This window comes from Vanellus vanellus (genome assembly GCF_965231255.1).
Source record: "Vanellus vanellus genome assembly, chromosome: 2".
Classification (NCBI taxonomy): Eukaryota; Metazoa; Chordata; class Aves; order Charadriiformes; family Charadriidae; genus Vanellus; species Vanellus vanellus.
In genome coordinates, this window is record NC_138906.1 from 47,938,894 (window position 1) to 47,955,474 (window position 16,581).

The 16,581-nt window shown below is 39.4% G+C and overlaps 2 protein-coding genes across 5 annotated transcripts in view; one reads left to right on the forward strand and one right to left on the reverse strand.

The window, feature by feature from the left end:
* Positions 1–15,416, reverse strand: part of RPL14 (ribosomal protein L14) — a 291,729-nt gene extending 276,313 nt beyond the window's left edge. Inside the window, exon 1 of the mRNA XM_082478959.1 lies at positions 15,412–15,416. Coding sequence (XP_082335085.1) covers positions 15,412–15,414 — 3 coding nt within the window. The 5' untranslated portion in view covers positions 15,415–15,416. The remainder of the gene's footprint in view (positions 1–15,411) is intronic.
* Positions 275–7,731, forward strand: METTL6 (methyltransferase 6, tRNA N3-cytidine). 4 transcript variants are annotated; one of them, XM_082498886.1, is made up of 6 exons: positions 275–647; positions 1,317–1,451; positions 2,714–2,884; positions 4,422–4,563; positions 6,413–6,481; positions 7,240–7,372. In XM_082498886.1, the coding sequence occupies exons 1-5, from the start codon at positions 366–368 to the stop codon at positions 6,472–6,474; spliced, it is 792 nt and encodes a 263-aa protein (XP_082355012.1). In that variant the 5' UTR covers positions 275–365; the 3' UTR covers positions 6,475–6,481; positions 7,240–7,372. The 4 variants fall into 4 exon arrangements, with proteins under 4 accessions (XP_082355012.1, XP_082355011.1, XP_082355013.1 ...); XM_082498885.1 differs by lacking the exon at positions 6,413–6,481 and having other exon boundaries at positions 7,240–7,731; XM_082498887.1 differs by lacking the exons at positions 6,413–6,481; positions 7,240–7,372 and adding an exon at positions 4,935–5,120.
* Positions 15,417–16,581: the final 1,165 nt, after the last annotated feature.

Sequence of the window (16,581 nt, forward strand, 5' to 3'; positions counted from 1 at the left end):
AGTTTTAGTGAAAATAAGCTTAGAGCTGCACCATCTTTTCTTGTTAGGTAGCTTTCTAGGATGCAGAGGGAAGTCTAGCAGGCTCTGATAAGTATCTTCTTTGACATCAGTCTGATGTCATATGCAGTTGTTAGTTTGGGTGGAGGATTTCTGAAATCAAGAGAAATCTGGTAGCTTTGCAGTCCGTCAGGTAGGACAGATCACCACAAAATCATAAGAAGCGCATGCTGTAACTCTTTCTCATTTTTTCTTCTGCTTCTAGATCCTAGATTATTTTACCTAAGTAAAGTAATGGAAACATACACTAAAGAAAAAAAAATCATCTTTAGGTCTTTGGCATTCATATTGGTGTGAAAGAATCTAGGATGTTCCAAGAAAACACATCAGCTAATTGCTCGAGTATAATAACAACATCTACTGAAGATGGTGCTTTCCAAAAAAAAGGCCATAGTGTAAGAATCCTTAGCCCAGAAGAGGCTGAGAAACTGGCAAAAGATCGGGTTTTGGTGTCTGAGTTCAAACAACTAAAACTGGAGAAAGAGGCACAGAAGAACTGGGATCTATTTTACAAAAGGAACAGCACTAACTTCTTCAAAGACAGACATTGGACAACCAGAGAGTTTCAAGAGTTAAAAGCATGTCGGGAGGTGAGATCTATGTACTTCCTCTGTAAAAGATGTGATTGTTTTCTTCTAAATGATTTAATAATACTTCTAACAAAGCCATTAGGCTAAGAGCTGTCACATGTTACATTTACAGTGACCTGCTTAGTCTCTCTTAATATCAAAGATACCTCCTCAGGCATATCAGTTTGGTTTCAGTTTATAATTGACCCATACTGGATACTAAGAATGAAATCTGGAATATTTGTTTTGTGTCCTAAATAAACAACTTGTCTCTCTGTGATGTGATGTTTTCAGATGCAAGTTGGTGCACTTCAGAGCACTACTTTAACGAAAAGCATCCAGAATTACAGGCTAATTGCAAAATATCGTTAAGGGGAATAGCCAGATGCATCTGTTGGTCATTATAGCTGAATAAAAGACAAGACAGAAACAGTATAGCAATCTGTTGATTACTTAAGGAGTAGATGACTAAAGAAATATTAACATGTTCTAAAAAGATCTGTAATTTTGCAGAAATCAAGATTTTTGTTTTGTAGTGTTAGATTATCCAACTCATACCTACTTCAGTTTTTGAATCAATGGTTATTAAAATTGTTTATAGCTTTTAAAATGCTGTTTAAACAGTGTCTCTGCTCGTATCATGAGGAAAACAAAAATGATGTGCTTTATCTTGGATTTCTTCCTTCCCAGTTTGCAGATCAGAAACTGACCATTCTGGAAGCAGGCTGTGGGGTTGGGAACTGCTTGTTTCCACTCTTAGAAGAAGATCTGAATATTTTTGCATATGCCTGTGATTTCTCTCCTAGAGCTGTTGAGTATGTGAAGGTTGGTGTGATATTTGGAACTTCTTTTAGAGTGTCTTTAGAAGCTTCTGAAATTACAGATGACTGGAACGACAGACTTCTCTTGCCTTCCTTTTTGTAGGAAGGGTAGAATAGCTTTTGCAAAAAAATGGAGATTGACCCATATCAGTGGAGCTCCTGTGCAAGAAGCCAAATCACTGCTCGAGACCTAGTTTTTCAGCATCAAATTGTAGCATTATGGTAATATGTGTATATTACTTTACTTGAATGGTTTGTGAAGACTCTGTTGAGAGCACTACTGTGTCTCTGCTGACTGTGCAGTACAAGCAAAATTTGTTTGGAATGGAAGCTTGCCCTTGATATTTGTGAGGCAGAGGGAGTCCTGAGGAGAATCTTGAAAACAGGGCCATGAAAGTTATTGTTAAGGAAATTTGTAGCCTGATTACAAATAGGTGTGTTTATACTTATTCATAGGTAAGTGATACTGCAGTCCAAAGTTAAGTCTTCCAGCAAGGCTGGTGGGGGCTTTGGGCTTTAGAAGTCTCCTCGTTTATTAAGTTTGTAATCACAGGTAAATTTCTACATAGCTGTTGAAAAAGCATAGCTGTTTGAAAGCATTCTCTTGTGGGACAGGTGTGACTAAGAACCACAAGCCATGTACTGTGTATCTCATGGGAAAGATGGGAAGAAATATGTGTGGCAAACAGGAGAGGACAGCGGCTCCCTGGGATGCCACAGCTGCCCTGCAAGATGAGGTTGGACTGAGTGCGTACCCTGGGTTTTGGATGACTTAGTGGTGTCTGCCTCGAAATCTGTTGCTGAGCGTCTTTCTTGCCAAGACCAGGTTTCCTTTTACCCAGCAAAACTGTGGGCTAGAACAACCCAGCTGCAGGTTATGTGATACGAACCCAAGCTGTTTACAGTCTACTTGTAGCTCAAGAGCTGTACTTTGATCACCTAGTAATACAGAATTTATTTTAATAATATTTCTGTATTTTTAAAGAGTAGAAGCAGTGGGAAAACAGAAATGGTATGTTTACTGATCTGTCTTAGCACACATTCCTTCTCAAATTCCTGAGAACAAACTAGTCTAGTAATTGTAGTTTCACAGTTGTAGTATGCAGCAAAGAATTTCTGATTGCATTAGTCACTTGTTGGAAGTTAAAAGTTCTTTGCCACCATGTTTTGTGTTGCTCTACTGATTAGTTTCACAAGTTTTTTGCTTTTTTGCAATAAAAAATGCAACTAATTTTCAGTGAAAGCATGCTCTTTTCATTTCCCTAGAAAAATGCCTTATACAGTACTGAAAGATGTAAAGTGTTCCAGTGTGATCTTACTAAAGATGATCTTCTAGAAAATATACCAGCAGATTCTGTGGATGTTGTCACACTTATATTTGTGCTTTCTGCCATTCATCCTGACAAAATGCATCTTGTCTTGAAGAACATTTACAAGGTAAAACCAGCTGATTTTATAGCCTTTAAAGCACTTTCCTTCTTTTTAGCTTGAAAGTACAATTTTTTTCTGAGAAAATAACCCCTCTTGTAATGGTGATCTTTACTACTGTATTCCGTGGATGTATTTAGTTAGCTCACCTAGTATATGGGACTAAAATATGTTTTACAATGTTTTTTTTACTCTCTTGGTATTGTGGGGTTCTTTGGATTCTGGCCTAATGCATGCCATCAGTGTAACACAAAAGGTATTTTGAACCTGTGACTTAGGGTCCTGGGTTGTATACTACAAATAATGTTTATGGATTGCAGAAATGTCTGTGTTGATAAGGTGTGAGTGACAGTGAACCAAAATTGACTTCCAGTAGATACAATGACTTGCAGTTAGGATGTTATTGTTGTTATTAAACACACTTGATCTGTGCTGATTTAGAAGTGGGGTGTTCAGAGATCAACATTAATCTAGAAAGACTCATCTCCCTGGGCTGCCTTTGGTAGTTGATAGGCTAGGATAGGACCAAATAGAGGGTGCTTTAAACAATCTGAATTGTAATTGTTCTGGATTTCCCTGAGATGTCATATATTGACTGCAGGGGGAAATAGTCAACGTATGTTTTATTTATGCATATGTTTGTTATTATCAGATATCCTGTTTGGTTTATCATCAGTAGTTTGAAAAGGGAATGTTAGATTTTTTGGTATATCTCCAGCTGTTTTTCAAAGTCAGGGTTGATTCTTAGCTCGTGCACATGAAAAGGCTAATTATTATTTTCTCTGTGGAGATGCCTGGCTCATTTAACTTGTTTTTAGGTTTCTGCACAAATTTGCAAGTGGCAAGTACTCCTTTTTTCCTCTAACAAATACAGCTGGTATTTGATGAGGTAGGAAAGTTGGATGCATCAAATGTCTAAAGTCATCAAGACCAATGACCATGTATTTCTAAATTTTAAACCCTTTATGGCTTGATTTCTTTACCAAAGAGCAATTTAAAAAAAAAAAAAACAAAAACAAACAACCAAACCTGCAACCTGTTTTCCTGAAATTGTTCCTTTTTAATTTCTTATTATATTGTAATATTTTTCTTTCTCACATGAAAAACGGAATGTCATGGTATTCTAAATTGTATTGTTAATCATTAATCAAAATCAAGTGCTAGACTGTATACTACCCAACAAAGAAAATGCCATGTTAGGACTTAATTTTCATTGTTAACCTGTATGTTTTCTTCTTTGCTCTGTATTTGAATTGTTGCAAAAAGCTTATTTAGCTGATCAACACCCAAACATGTATCTTAAAACTTTTGGTAGTTTGTTCATGGGGAAGCATTTTTAAGAGTGGACAATCCAGCTGTATATACAACTTTTTTGTTGCACAGGGAATGAATTCTATGTGTATGTATATCACTTCTGTATTGCATGTGTTAGGATACCTCGTCTTAGTTACTTGTGTATGAGTCTGTATGTGTATACAAATAAATATAGGGATATATATGGCTAAATCCATCTACCTTATTGAAGCATATATGTATTATGTGACAGGTATTAAAACCGGGCAAGTGTGTCTTGTTTAGAGACTATGGACTGTATGATCATGCAATGCTCAGGTTTAAATCTGGCAGCAAACTTGGAGAAAACTTCTATGTTAGACAAGATGGGACAAGATCGTATTTTTTTACTGAAGGTAAGACATAGTGTAGAGTGTTTTCTTTTCTGTGAATCTTTTGTTTAAACTTGCTTCAGGGAATTGCTAGCGTGCCCATTGTTTTACACAGATGAACTGTTAAATCGTGGTGTACTTCATTTGCCATCTTTTTTGGGAGGAAGAGGGTGTTTAGACTAGCAGGACTTTTTGGAGCACTTTCTTATTTACAAGCTTCTTGTATGTGCTATAATGTGCTAAGAGCAGCAGTTTCTGAATTTGCTGAATTTCATTCAGATTTGTTATCTAAGGGAAAAAGACCAATGTTCAATAACAGAATTGATCATCTTCATGAAATAGCTAAGCAGTTATCTTGGCATCATTCTTCTCACAAAGCTATTTCTGGTGTGCAGGATGAGGTCCACTGAAGAAGTCAATGACTTCTGAAGCAGAACCATGACTACAGCGCTGAGAAGCTTGTCTACAAATCCTGCTGAGATAGCACAGATGAGCTGTGGTCACTCTGTCGTCTGTTTTTTAGTAAAGATGATGCAAAAAACATTTCCATGTGATACAGTATTTGAACAGTTTTTTGTTCAGTGCTCGTAATGCTTTAGGAAGGAAGGTAATCAGTGCAGTTTACTGGTGGACAATTTGAAGCACAGAGATGTGAAGGAATTTGCTTAGACTCTCACAATGAGTTGGGATTATAGCCCATCCTCCAACTCCCAATTCCTCATGCTAAACTTCAGTGAACTGTTCCCCCTATCAAGCATAGGGCATTGTGTAATAACAGTTGTGTGTTTATTTCTGTTGGGCTCTTTGTTCTTAGTTTAGTCTAAGGCAAAATACAGCCACCGAAGAGACCAATTTGGAGCCAAGTAAATGTTATTCATATTTTATGACATAATGTATTGCCTAATTGCTCCTGATATATAAAAACCATTAATCTTGTCTGAGGTCTCTCTATTCTTTATAGGACAACAATGAAATCTAAGATAATGCAGGCTGTGCTACAGCTTCCTTGAAGCATTTCTAGAGCTGTTATTTATTGAGTGATTTCTAGTTCTGTTTAAACAATTAGCTCCTACAAAGAGAATGGATGCTAAAGGGAACAAATAAGAGACTGACCTAGCTGTGGAATTTTAAATCCCATTTTTCTTGCATGTTAGAATTGTTTCTGAATGAGAAATTCCTTGCTAGTATGCATGTTTCCTTTGGGGGAAGAACTGAGATAAGTAGGAAGAAGAGGAACGAAGGAAAAAAGAGAGAATTTATCTTATATTGCTCGTGTTAGCAATTGTTTTGCCTTGGACTGGTCTGTGACTGTCTCATGGACCACCTCTGCTCCCATTTTTGATCATTATGATCTCATTCATCTCATTGATTTTGATATAAATATTTTTTAATGCCTGAGAATTCTTTTGTTACTAGAAACATGACTCCCATCGTTTCCGCACAGTTTGCAGCCTGTACTATTTTTCATTTGTTTAACACTACGCTGGTACACCAAGTAATTGCTGCATGGGATGATTTGAATGATGCTTATTTAAAATATGTCTGGCCTCAGATAACAACACTGAGCTTCTCCCATGGAAAAAAACATCCATTTGTCCACTGTTTGAAATAGTATTGAATTTGTGGAGGAACGCATGGTTGTAATTTTCTGTTATTATAAAATATGTACAACTTCCTCACAATGAGATTTCAGTAGGTCCACAATGAAGTGCTCTTTATTTATATTACACTGATGGGGGTCCCCCTTTTTACATGAACACACCATGTTTACAACCAGTGCATGTGGCTTCATGATGGGCTTTGGTTGATAAAAGCCTGCACTACCACCCAAGTGGGTGGTCTCATTGTCCTTCCTCAATCCCATCTCTTTTAGTGCTGGGGTTCCTGTACCCACATGATCAGCTGTTCCATCAAGCTGATCCCCCTGACAATTGAAAAAATGGTATGTCTTTGTTTTCTGTCAAGTAGCGCAAGTTTAGAATGGCTTAAATTTATTGTGAAATTGCTGCATTAGTAAATGAAAAAAAAGTGCAGGAAAGGAGGAGTGATGAATTTTAATTAACATGACAAGACAATAGCATGAACACCCCTCTCTGCTGCATAGGTCACCCTGTTTGTGAGGTAATTCTGCCTTTGATATGCTTTGAGTAATACTATTTTGCTTACGGAAAATACTTTCAGTTTGCCTTAGTGAAGGCTTGGTACCACCATACCCACTTTGCCATTTTGTCTGGTTTTCTGTTGAGCAATGCATGTGAATGTCTGGTAACGTAGGGTGGTATTCTTCCTCAAGCAGAGATGCATCTACAAGGCTGGATTACCTTTGAAATACTTGAAATAAGTGATGTATTCAGCCAGTGAATGTCAGTTGCCCAAAGTGAAAATGCACTGGTGTCAGTCATAAGGAGAATGACAAGGCTCAATAAAAATAAGAGATGTGGCAAGTTTTGGAAATTAAACTGAGTAACTAGCTTAAGCCCCAGTTTTGCAAGCTGTTTTGCTTAGGTTGATGTTTCTAAAGGAGATCTGTATTGATTTTTATTCAGCAGTCCGCTTGCATAGAACAGCTTGAAATCTGAAGGTCTGTGTGATTTTCATGTTGTAACACATAAGAGCATATGCTTATATAAATGCTGACTAGTGTTTTAAAAATAGCTTAAACATAATATTTAATCTTATTTTTTCTAAATTCTTTTCCAGAGTTCTTGTCTCAGCTTTTCAAGGCAGAGGGATATGAGCAAGTGGTCAATGAATACGTGCAGCGAGAAACTGTGAATAGGAAACAAGACTTGCATGTTCCAAGAGTTTTTCTTCAAAGCAAATTTCGAAAGCCTTTCAGTAAGACAAGTTCTTGCTGATTAGCAACACCATTGCTTGTTTGAAATGGAAGCTAGCACGTAGCTTTTCCTCGTATGTATCTTTCTGGTAAACCAGAAATGACTGCATCCAGTACCTCTTGTTGGTTTTCATCCTCAGATATGAAATATGAATGCTATTTCTAATTCAAATTTAAGACGGTTTAGTGATGCAGGCAACCTGCTGAATATCTGTATTCCTGCTTTTAAAGTAAATCCTGTGCAGCGTTGTTGGAGGATCAGGTAAAGCCCACTAAACGCAGATAATTTTAAGCACTAGTTTTCATTAGTTGCTCTCATAATTGTTATTTCCATTTTTATTAAAAACTGTTTTTAATAAGTATCCTGTGTTTTTTATCACTTATGTTTTTTGTGGCCTGTTAAAGTTACAGTATTTCATCTGCTTTCAGTACTCCTAGGACTTGTGAGTATAATTTTTCAGATACAGCAATGAAACAGACTCAGTGAGTGGTATAATGTAAGCTGTTTTGGTATTTTAATAATGGTTCTCTTTTTAATGTGCTCAGCATTTAGGTATGTAAACATGTTTATATTCTAAATAAGATCCTAATTTATCTGATTTTGTGCTTGAAGAAAGTTGTTAGAGGATCAGGTTGTCTTTATCCCTAATTAATTTCAGGCGTTCTTTGATGAGCAGAAATAGTTGAGGTTTTGCAAGTCAGTTTCCCATTTGGAACTGAAATCAGTCACAAGTACTTTCTTTTATATCAAGTGTAGTCAGCTGGTTCTTTCCTTAGCAGAAGAATAATTCTTTTTCAACACTCTCAGGAAAGGTGTTGCTCTTTGCTGTTCCTATTACCAAAAGCCACTATATTAATGCTACAGCTCATAGCAAGCCACTGACTTAGTTGCTTGAAGGAACTTCATCCTTTCCCTTCAATAGCCCTGACACTTTGCACTGCAGAACCTCTTCTTTGTTCTTGGATGATATAATCTCAAAAACATGTCTGGATCTTTAACCTGCATTTTGAACAGCTGTTCTGCAGCAGAGGAAGCTCAGAAGTATCTGGTGACTTGTGCAATGGGTTGTGCTGATTTTGTGTAATGTACACAAGCTGCAACAAGGGAAATTCCAATGAATAACTAGGACTTTTTATTTTTTCTGTGTAACGGGAGGTCAGATGCTGGGACAGGATCCAGAGAAGTTGTGGAACCTCTGTCCTTGGAAATACTTGGAAATGGACTGGGCAAGACCTTGAGCAACCTGTGGCTTTATTTGGCCCTATTCTGAGTAGGGATTTCATTGCTTGCAGTATAGTGATTGATTGACTCAGCCTGCCATTCCACTGGGCTTGTGTGTTCCTCGATGACCCAGTCATACACTGATGTGGAACAGAGGTGAGTATTTGCCTCTGTTTATGACAAACTAGCCATAAGATGTGATAATGATTTTTTTTTTTTCAGCACTTTTGACATTGGCTGTGTGTGCATGGAGGGAAAGAAGTAATAACTTTTCCAGCATAAAGCCTAATGTTACCAAGTTAACCAGTCAGAATTTTTTGAGCAAATTGGAGCTGCCAGAGGTCTTATAAATAAATTTGCAGCACATCATTGCTTTCTGTCAGGGTACTGCAGCTTTTTTTGGTCTGATACCATGAGCACCAAAGCTGGATTTGTTGTGTCATCAAACTTTGGCCTCAGAGGAAAAAGAGATTAAACCACACAATTCTCCTAATGACTCTGAGGAGGGTTATTACATGACATCTCCTTTTTTTATGGAGGATATCATCCTGGGGATTTATACACTGCTGACCCCTGCTGCGCAACCCATTAGCACTTCCTGCCGTACTAGTGATAAATATCTATAACATTTATAGTAAATGAAAAAATATGTTAAAAAGGGTATAACAATGGTAGCATTATAAGTGCAGGCCTGAGGAGAAGGACCTGGGTGTGCTGATTGACGAGAAGCTCAACATGAGCCAGCAGTGTGCGATCGCAGCCCAGAAGGCCAACCGTATCCTGGGCTGCATCAAAAGAAGTGTGGCCAGCAGGTCAAAGGAGGTGATTCTGCCCCTCTACTCCACTCTCGTGAGGCCCCACCTGGAGTACTGCATCCAGCTCTGGAGTCCTCAGCATAAGAAGGACATGGACCTGCTGGAGCGTGTCCAGAGGAGAGCCACGAGGATGATCAGAGGGCTGGAGCACCTCTCCTATGAGGAGAGGCTGAAAGAGTTGGGGCTGTTCAGCCTGAAGAAGAGAAGGCTCCGGGGAGACCTTATTGCGGCCTTCCAGTACCTAAAGGGGGCCTACAGGAGAGCTGGGGAAGGACTTTTTACTAGGGCATGTAGCGATAGGATGAGGGGGAATGGCTTTAAACTGGAAGAGGGCAGGTTCAGATTGAACGTTAGGAAGAAGTTTTTCACTTTGAGGGTGGTGTGGCACTGGAGCAGGTTTCCCAGAGAGGTTGTTGAGGCCCCATCCCTGGAGGTGTTCAAGGCCAGGCTGGATGGGGCTTTGAGCAACCTGGTCTAGTGGGAGGTGTCCCTGTCTATGGCAGGGGGGTTGGAACTCGATGATCTTCAAGGTCCTTTCCAACCTAAACCATTCTATGATTCTATGATAATCTGCTCAATCATCATTTTGTGGCTTCCCTCAGCAAATGTACATCTTTAGTACAGCAGTTAAGCAATGCCTGCGTGTAGTCTGAGCTCTGATGGTTTTTAGTGGGGCTTGAACCCTGTAATACCAAGTGCCTTACAAGACGAATGTTTGCTCCTTTCAGAGTCTTCAGCACATAAATGAGGCTGAAGGATTGCCTTGCGTGGCTCCTCGTCACTTTGGCATGTGATTGTCAGCATATGCAAAGGCAAGTGCACTGAAGTGGGCATCCCAGAAAGGAAATGAAATGTAGGCAAGTATTAAAAATATTAATCAGAAGGTCTGAGTCAACCCAATAGACTTAGCTGCAGACAGCCATTGACTCCTTTTTTACACTGAACTAGCTATTGCCTGAATAATAATACACCTTTTTGTGGCTTGAGGTTTCTGCTTGAGGAGCTACTGTCTCTTTGTGTAGCAACACATTAAATGGAGTGTAGTAGTTCTAATTTTTTTTTTCTCATTCGGTCTTATTTCCAGTCAGACCTGGAAAATGAAGTACCATGCATTAGTGCCCCTGCCAGAAAGGCCTTCAGCTATAGTTGTCATAAAGCAGAGAGTATTTTGAGATGAATGGTCAGAAAGCTTTATTTGGCCTCTATGCCTCTGCTTCTGTGAACTCTAAATCATTGCAAGTTTTTGTAACTCTGGTAGAGTTTGAGGAAGTTGAGTCAGCTTTAAGAAATCCTGGCCTCATCATGTGAGACACAATAACTGATGGGATGCATGTGGCTGTTATAGTGCTGAGTAAAGAGGATATACTCCCCCCCACAACCTTTCACCCTTTCCAAGCTCGTGTAAGCTCACCAGAGGCAGCGTGTGCCAGGGATACTTGTACCTAGTATCCTTACTTGAAGTACTGTCCTTAGGGAGATGTGGTAACCAGGGTAAATAGTGTCAGAAAGACTTGGAGAAAATATACATGCACTGAATCATGCTCACATTGCCCAAATAAGCTACTATGCCATGATTGTAATAAATGTCTTGATTGTTGTTGATTTAAGTTGTCTTCAATTGATGGGGGCTGCTGAGACTGACTCAATTGTCTGTAGAAGACCTTCCTTTTGTTTCCCTTACGCTGGGCTAGCTGCTGTACCTGGCAAGCAAGTTACTTCATGCCATCACCTTGTTCTAAGCAATATTTAGAATAGAAGCAAATTATTATTGAAGTAGTAGGACTAAGAAAACCCAATTTTTTAATTTTTTTTTAATGGTTTGGTGTGCTATGATTACATTCTCTGATGTTTAATATAGTACTAACTTTGATTAAAGCTTTTCTTGTGGTTAGGGAATCCTAAATGTCAGTTTCCAGTGTGGGATTCTCTGATGTGTCCTACTGGATGCATAGTAAGGGATCATGTTAATGGGGCGGTGCATCAGTAAGGATATTAGTAAGGTCTGTTTGTAGGCTATTTTAATAAAATTTACAGTCTTTTGACATTTCGTGTCCTTTACCGTTTTGTCACATTTGGTTTATATTGTCCAATGATAAGGAGCTCCTGGACATGACCAAAAAGAAAAAGGAGGCCTATAGGGAGTGGAAACAGGGGTAGGTAGCCTGGGAGGTATACAGAGGAATAGTTCAAGCAGCCAGGGATCGGGTTAGACAAGCTAAAGCCTAGATAGAACTAAATCTGACCAGGGACGTTAAGACAAACAAAAAATCCTTCTTTAAGTATGTCAGCGAGGAAAAAAAAGACTAGGGAAGATGTGGGACCTCTCCAGAAGGAAACGCAAGAACTGGTTACCTGGGACAGAGACAGAGCTGAGGTACTCAATGACTTTTTTGCCTCAGCCTTCACTGGCAAGGACTGCAGCCGTGCTACCCTTGATGCAGAATGCAAAGACGAGGAAAATGAACTGCCCACTGTAGGTGAAGATCAAGTGTGAGACCACCTGAAGAATCTGAAGGTGCACAAGTCCATGGGACCTGATGAGATACATCTGTGAGTCCTGAGGGAACTGGCAGATGAAGTCGCTAAGCCACTAGCCATCATATTTGAGAAGTTGTGGCGCTCTGGCGAGGTTCCTGCTGACTGAAAAAGGGGAAACATAACCCCTATTTTCAAAAAGGGAAACAAGGAAGACCCAGGGAACTACAGGCCAGTCAGTCTCACCTCTGTGCCTGGCAAGATCATGGAGCAGATCCTCCTGGAAACTCTGCTGAGGCACATAGAAAACAAAGAGGTGATTGGTGACAGCCAGCATGGCTTCACCAAGGGCAAGTCACGCCTGACAAATTTGGTGGCCTTCTACGAAGTGGTTACACCGGCAGTAGACAAGGAAAGACCAACTGATGTCATCTACTTGGATTTGTGCAAAGCATTTGACACTGTCCCACATGATATCCTGTTCTCTAAATTGAGGAGACATGGATTCGACAAATGGACCACTCGGTGGATAAAGAACTGGCTGGATGGTCGCACTCAAAGACTTGCGGTCAATGGCTTGATGTCCAAGTGGAGAGCAGTGACGAGTGGCGTTCCTCAGGGGTTGGTACTGGGGTCTGTACTGTTCAATGTCTTTGTCAGCAACATGGACAGTGGGGTTGAGTGTACCCTCAGCAAGTTTGCCGATGATACGAAGCTCTTTGGCGAGGTAGACACGCTGGAGGGGAGGGATGCCATCCAGAGGGACCTGGACAGGCTGGAGAGGTGGGCCCAAGCCAACCTCATGCAGTTCAACAAGGCCAAGTGCAAGGTCTTACATCTGGGTTGGGGCAATCCCGAGCACAAATACAGGCTCGGCAGGGAATGGCTGGAGAGCAGCCCTGAGGACAAGGACCTGGGTGTGCTGATTGACGAGAAGCTCAACATGAGCCAGCAGCGTGTGATCGCCTGTTGTTGACAACAGGCTAAGACTAGACAGAAATCCAGACATGTGTTTGGCATATACTGTGTGCATGGGTAAGCTTTCTTTCCTTAGGAATATGTAATACTGAGAAAAATCCATTTGAATTTTATAGTAGTGATATCACAGCATGTTTTGTGTGGTTCATTGGATAGCTAAAAGGCTATTTCCGTGCATATTTCAGGTACCTGAAGTTTCCTTGGGATCCAAAGGCATGGCATTTAAGCACCTAATACAACACTATTCCCGTGGTTGACTGTGCATCATTTCTATGAAACAAAGTGCTATAAAAGTAGGACCTGAAATTCTAGCATGTATAAGCATCAACAGCCACCTGTAAAACATACAGCCTTCGTCTCATAGGACAAAACTTGATTATAAAATCTGAAAGGTCATTTATAGGCCTAATTGATGTTTTTTCTTTTCTTGATCTGTTGTACAGTTTATACATCTGAATATATTAAGAGATACAAATTACCAGTTAGGAAGTATTTTACTGGAATAGTTATTTGAAAAATGTATGTATATTTGGAGAGGATATCAAGTATTGAGCATCAGTATGTGAAAGAAAGAAGGTAAGACTATGTTTAAGCTTCTGGGGGAAAAAAAGAGTTTGGTGAGTTTCACAGGCCAGGGATGACATGCAATTAAATGAGTTGTTCATCTAAAAAGTGAAATTTTGGGAATGAAAGCCTGTAGCTTCCAAGACTAGACTAACGTTACCAGGCAGGCAGAAGGGTGACATCTGATTGTGTGCAATATTAGTAATACATGCAAGACAATCTGGGAAGCAGAATTTTATATTGGAAAGATAGTATGAAGATACAGTTAATGAAAATAGGTAAGTCTTTGTTTATGGATTTTTGCCTCCCATAGTGTAGCTATGATGAATTTTTCACTGGTTATGCTTGTTATTATTAGGAAAGATTGTGAGCCATTTCAAACATTTGGGAGCAAACATTTACTAGTTATACATTCTGCAAAAACATTTGGCCCTTGGGTGCAGTAGGTTCAGGATATGAGTATGTGTGCACTCTGTATTTGTAATGTGAGTTCATTTATTAGAACAAAAGCAGATGGTGAGCCTGTACTGTGGGGAGGCACACATAGGCATCACTTGCAAAGATAAAAGCTATTAGCCAGGTAAGATGTTCCATTAGAGAATGTTTTTCACTCCCACTTCCCAGGCTGATGTGCACCATTCATTGTGTTTGCAGTGGGGAGAGAATGCCGCTGCTGTGAAACCGGGGAAGACAAGGGCACAAGGAAGAGAGTGTGTGATTTGGGGTTTTTTGTTTGTTTGGGGTTTTTTGTGGTTTTTTTTTTTTTTTTTTTTTCCCCAAATGACTAATGATTTTGTATACCTCTACTTAAATGATTGTGGATTGGGAACATTTACCCCCTTTTTCCAGAAAGTCTTAGGTCTCATCCTTGAAAAACTGAGTTGCTTTCAAAAGTCTTTGCCAAAGGTATAGGTGTAACTAATGCATGCTTGTAGAATATGTGAAGTGAGAGATTTGGAAAGGCAGCTGTCTGAAAATATAAATCCAGTTTTTTTTTTCTCCCTTGACTTGTAAGAAGCTTTATACTTCACTGTCACTTCAGTGTTTTTTTTCAGAGTTCCCACTCTGGGGTGTCTGTGCTGTCTTACCCTTGTTTAAGCTGGATGTGCCTTATCAACTCCAGCTCAGGTTTCCAATGCCTGTAGTATCCAGAGAACTTAGAATGGGAATAACTGAGGGTAGTTGTAGGGAAGAGTCGGAGAGTAGACAAGTCACAGCCTGCCTACTGTCTAGGCTCTGCTTAGTATTCTACAGTCAACTTCTCTGGACCCTTGGGTTTCTACTTGAATACCTTTATGCATATGGGATTGTTGTGCATCTGAAGGATTTTGATGCGCTTTTCTTTTCTAATTTTGGCTTCAAGCTTTTGTGTGACATATGACATGTAATTGGAATTTTTATCATGTACTAGAGGCCTTTTTCTTTTAAATGTAACAGACCTGTTGGTGTGACTGTAAAACCAGAGTATTCAGAAGCAGGATGGAATGGGATGGGGGGAAGGAAAGGATAGTTGTTTTCTGCACAAATATTAGTGAAACAAATTTCATAGGAAAATAAAAATACTTTGAAGAAGCCACAAAACCATGCACCATTTTTTTCTGAATTACCTTCAGAAAGTTCTGAAACCTAAAATCTTGTACAACTTCTTTGACTTAGCAGTGACCAGCTGGCTGAAGTACCTAAATACACATTTCATATTCAGCATTCGAGGACGCTCTGTAATGTCTTTTAGAACCTGGCCCCAGGGAACATCATGTTTGTCATCTCTTGTCTGGATGAATGTGAATCACTTACTGGAAGTTCTAGACTCTCCACCTGATAAAGTAGTGTACCCTCTGCCCCACAGTGTATGCCACCACTGTCAGTCTTTTGTTGGCTTTGGGTCAGCTTCCAGTAACAGTTTCAGGCTTTGATTTTGAAAGCAGCTAATAAATTAAGGATTAGCAACTATCTGTATATTCTTGATCTGTACTCAGCTGGGACATGATGGCCAAGAGAAAGCCTGTTAGAAATAAGAATAAAACTAAGAAGAGTGGAGAACCCACTTTGAAGTAAACGGAAACAATCAAGCTGATAAAGAGCCAGAATGTGTTTTAGAAATACTGAAAAATCTTCCTCTTACAAACATACATTCTTCTATACAAAATATTAGCCTACTCTTTTACTCAAGGGACCCTTTCCAAGACACTAAATAAAGGGTTTTTTAAAAAGCACGTAGCTGAACCTTAAAGGAAAACACCACAAACAGACTACAACACGAGCCACATTTGTTTCTTAAAATAGGGCAATGTTGTTCTCAAAAGCCCACTGAATACAGGGTAAGCTTGTCAACTGGTACTGCTACTGAGAGCTTTTACCTTGATTCCATAATGCACAGTTTATACTTCATTCATACAAACTTCTTATGGGGGCTCTTTGTCTGATTTGGTCACCAATAGTAGATCAGTGAGATAGAATGATTTTATAGTTATAACAAATCTTAAGATGTATTAGTACTTCTGTAAATGAAAGGCTGCTTGTGAATGACTGATGAATTGAAAGAGCAAGACTGCTTTGTCAATGCTAGCAGCAGCATGGTTTGTTCATGTGCCAGGCCAGGCTATTGTTTGGCAGGAAATGCAATGTCAGGCAGCATTTTGTAGTACAGTAATAAAACCCCAAAGATTAATATCCTTTAAAAAAAAGCAAACAGCTTTCAGAAATTTAGAGAGAGGTGTGAGAATGTGCCTGGGATGGTCAAAAAGCCTGCAAGTAAAACTGTAGCTGCAGTGGCATTATTTGTTCTTAAATACCAAACAAAAAAAAGCTGCAGATGTGCAATGCCAGACTTTGCTCCCAGGACACTCAAGTAGTTTTGCAGCACAGGTAGCAGTAGTATAACCATCTGTTACTGTGGTGGTACATTTTTGTTTTGTGTACTCCTGTAGAGAGTTGGAAATATGTTTCTGTTGACTGCAGTCATGAGTAAAGCGTGAGTCATAAATATGAGTAAAGTATGTGAAATTTGCTTTTGTGGCTTGATTTGACATTTCCTGGAGCCTTTAACATCGTATATCCTTACTTTAGCTAAGTTTTGATTGCTATTGATTTTTATGGTGAATGTGTTGAATATTACAGGATGTGGAAAGAAATATAAAGTGCTGAAATGGTAG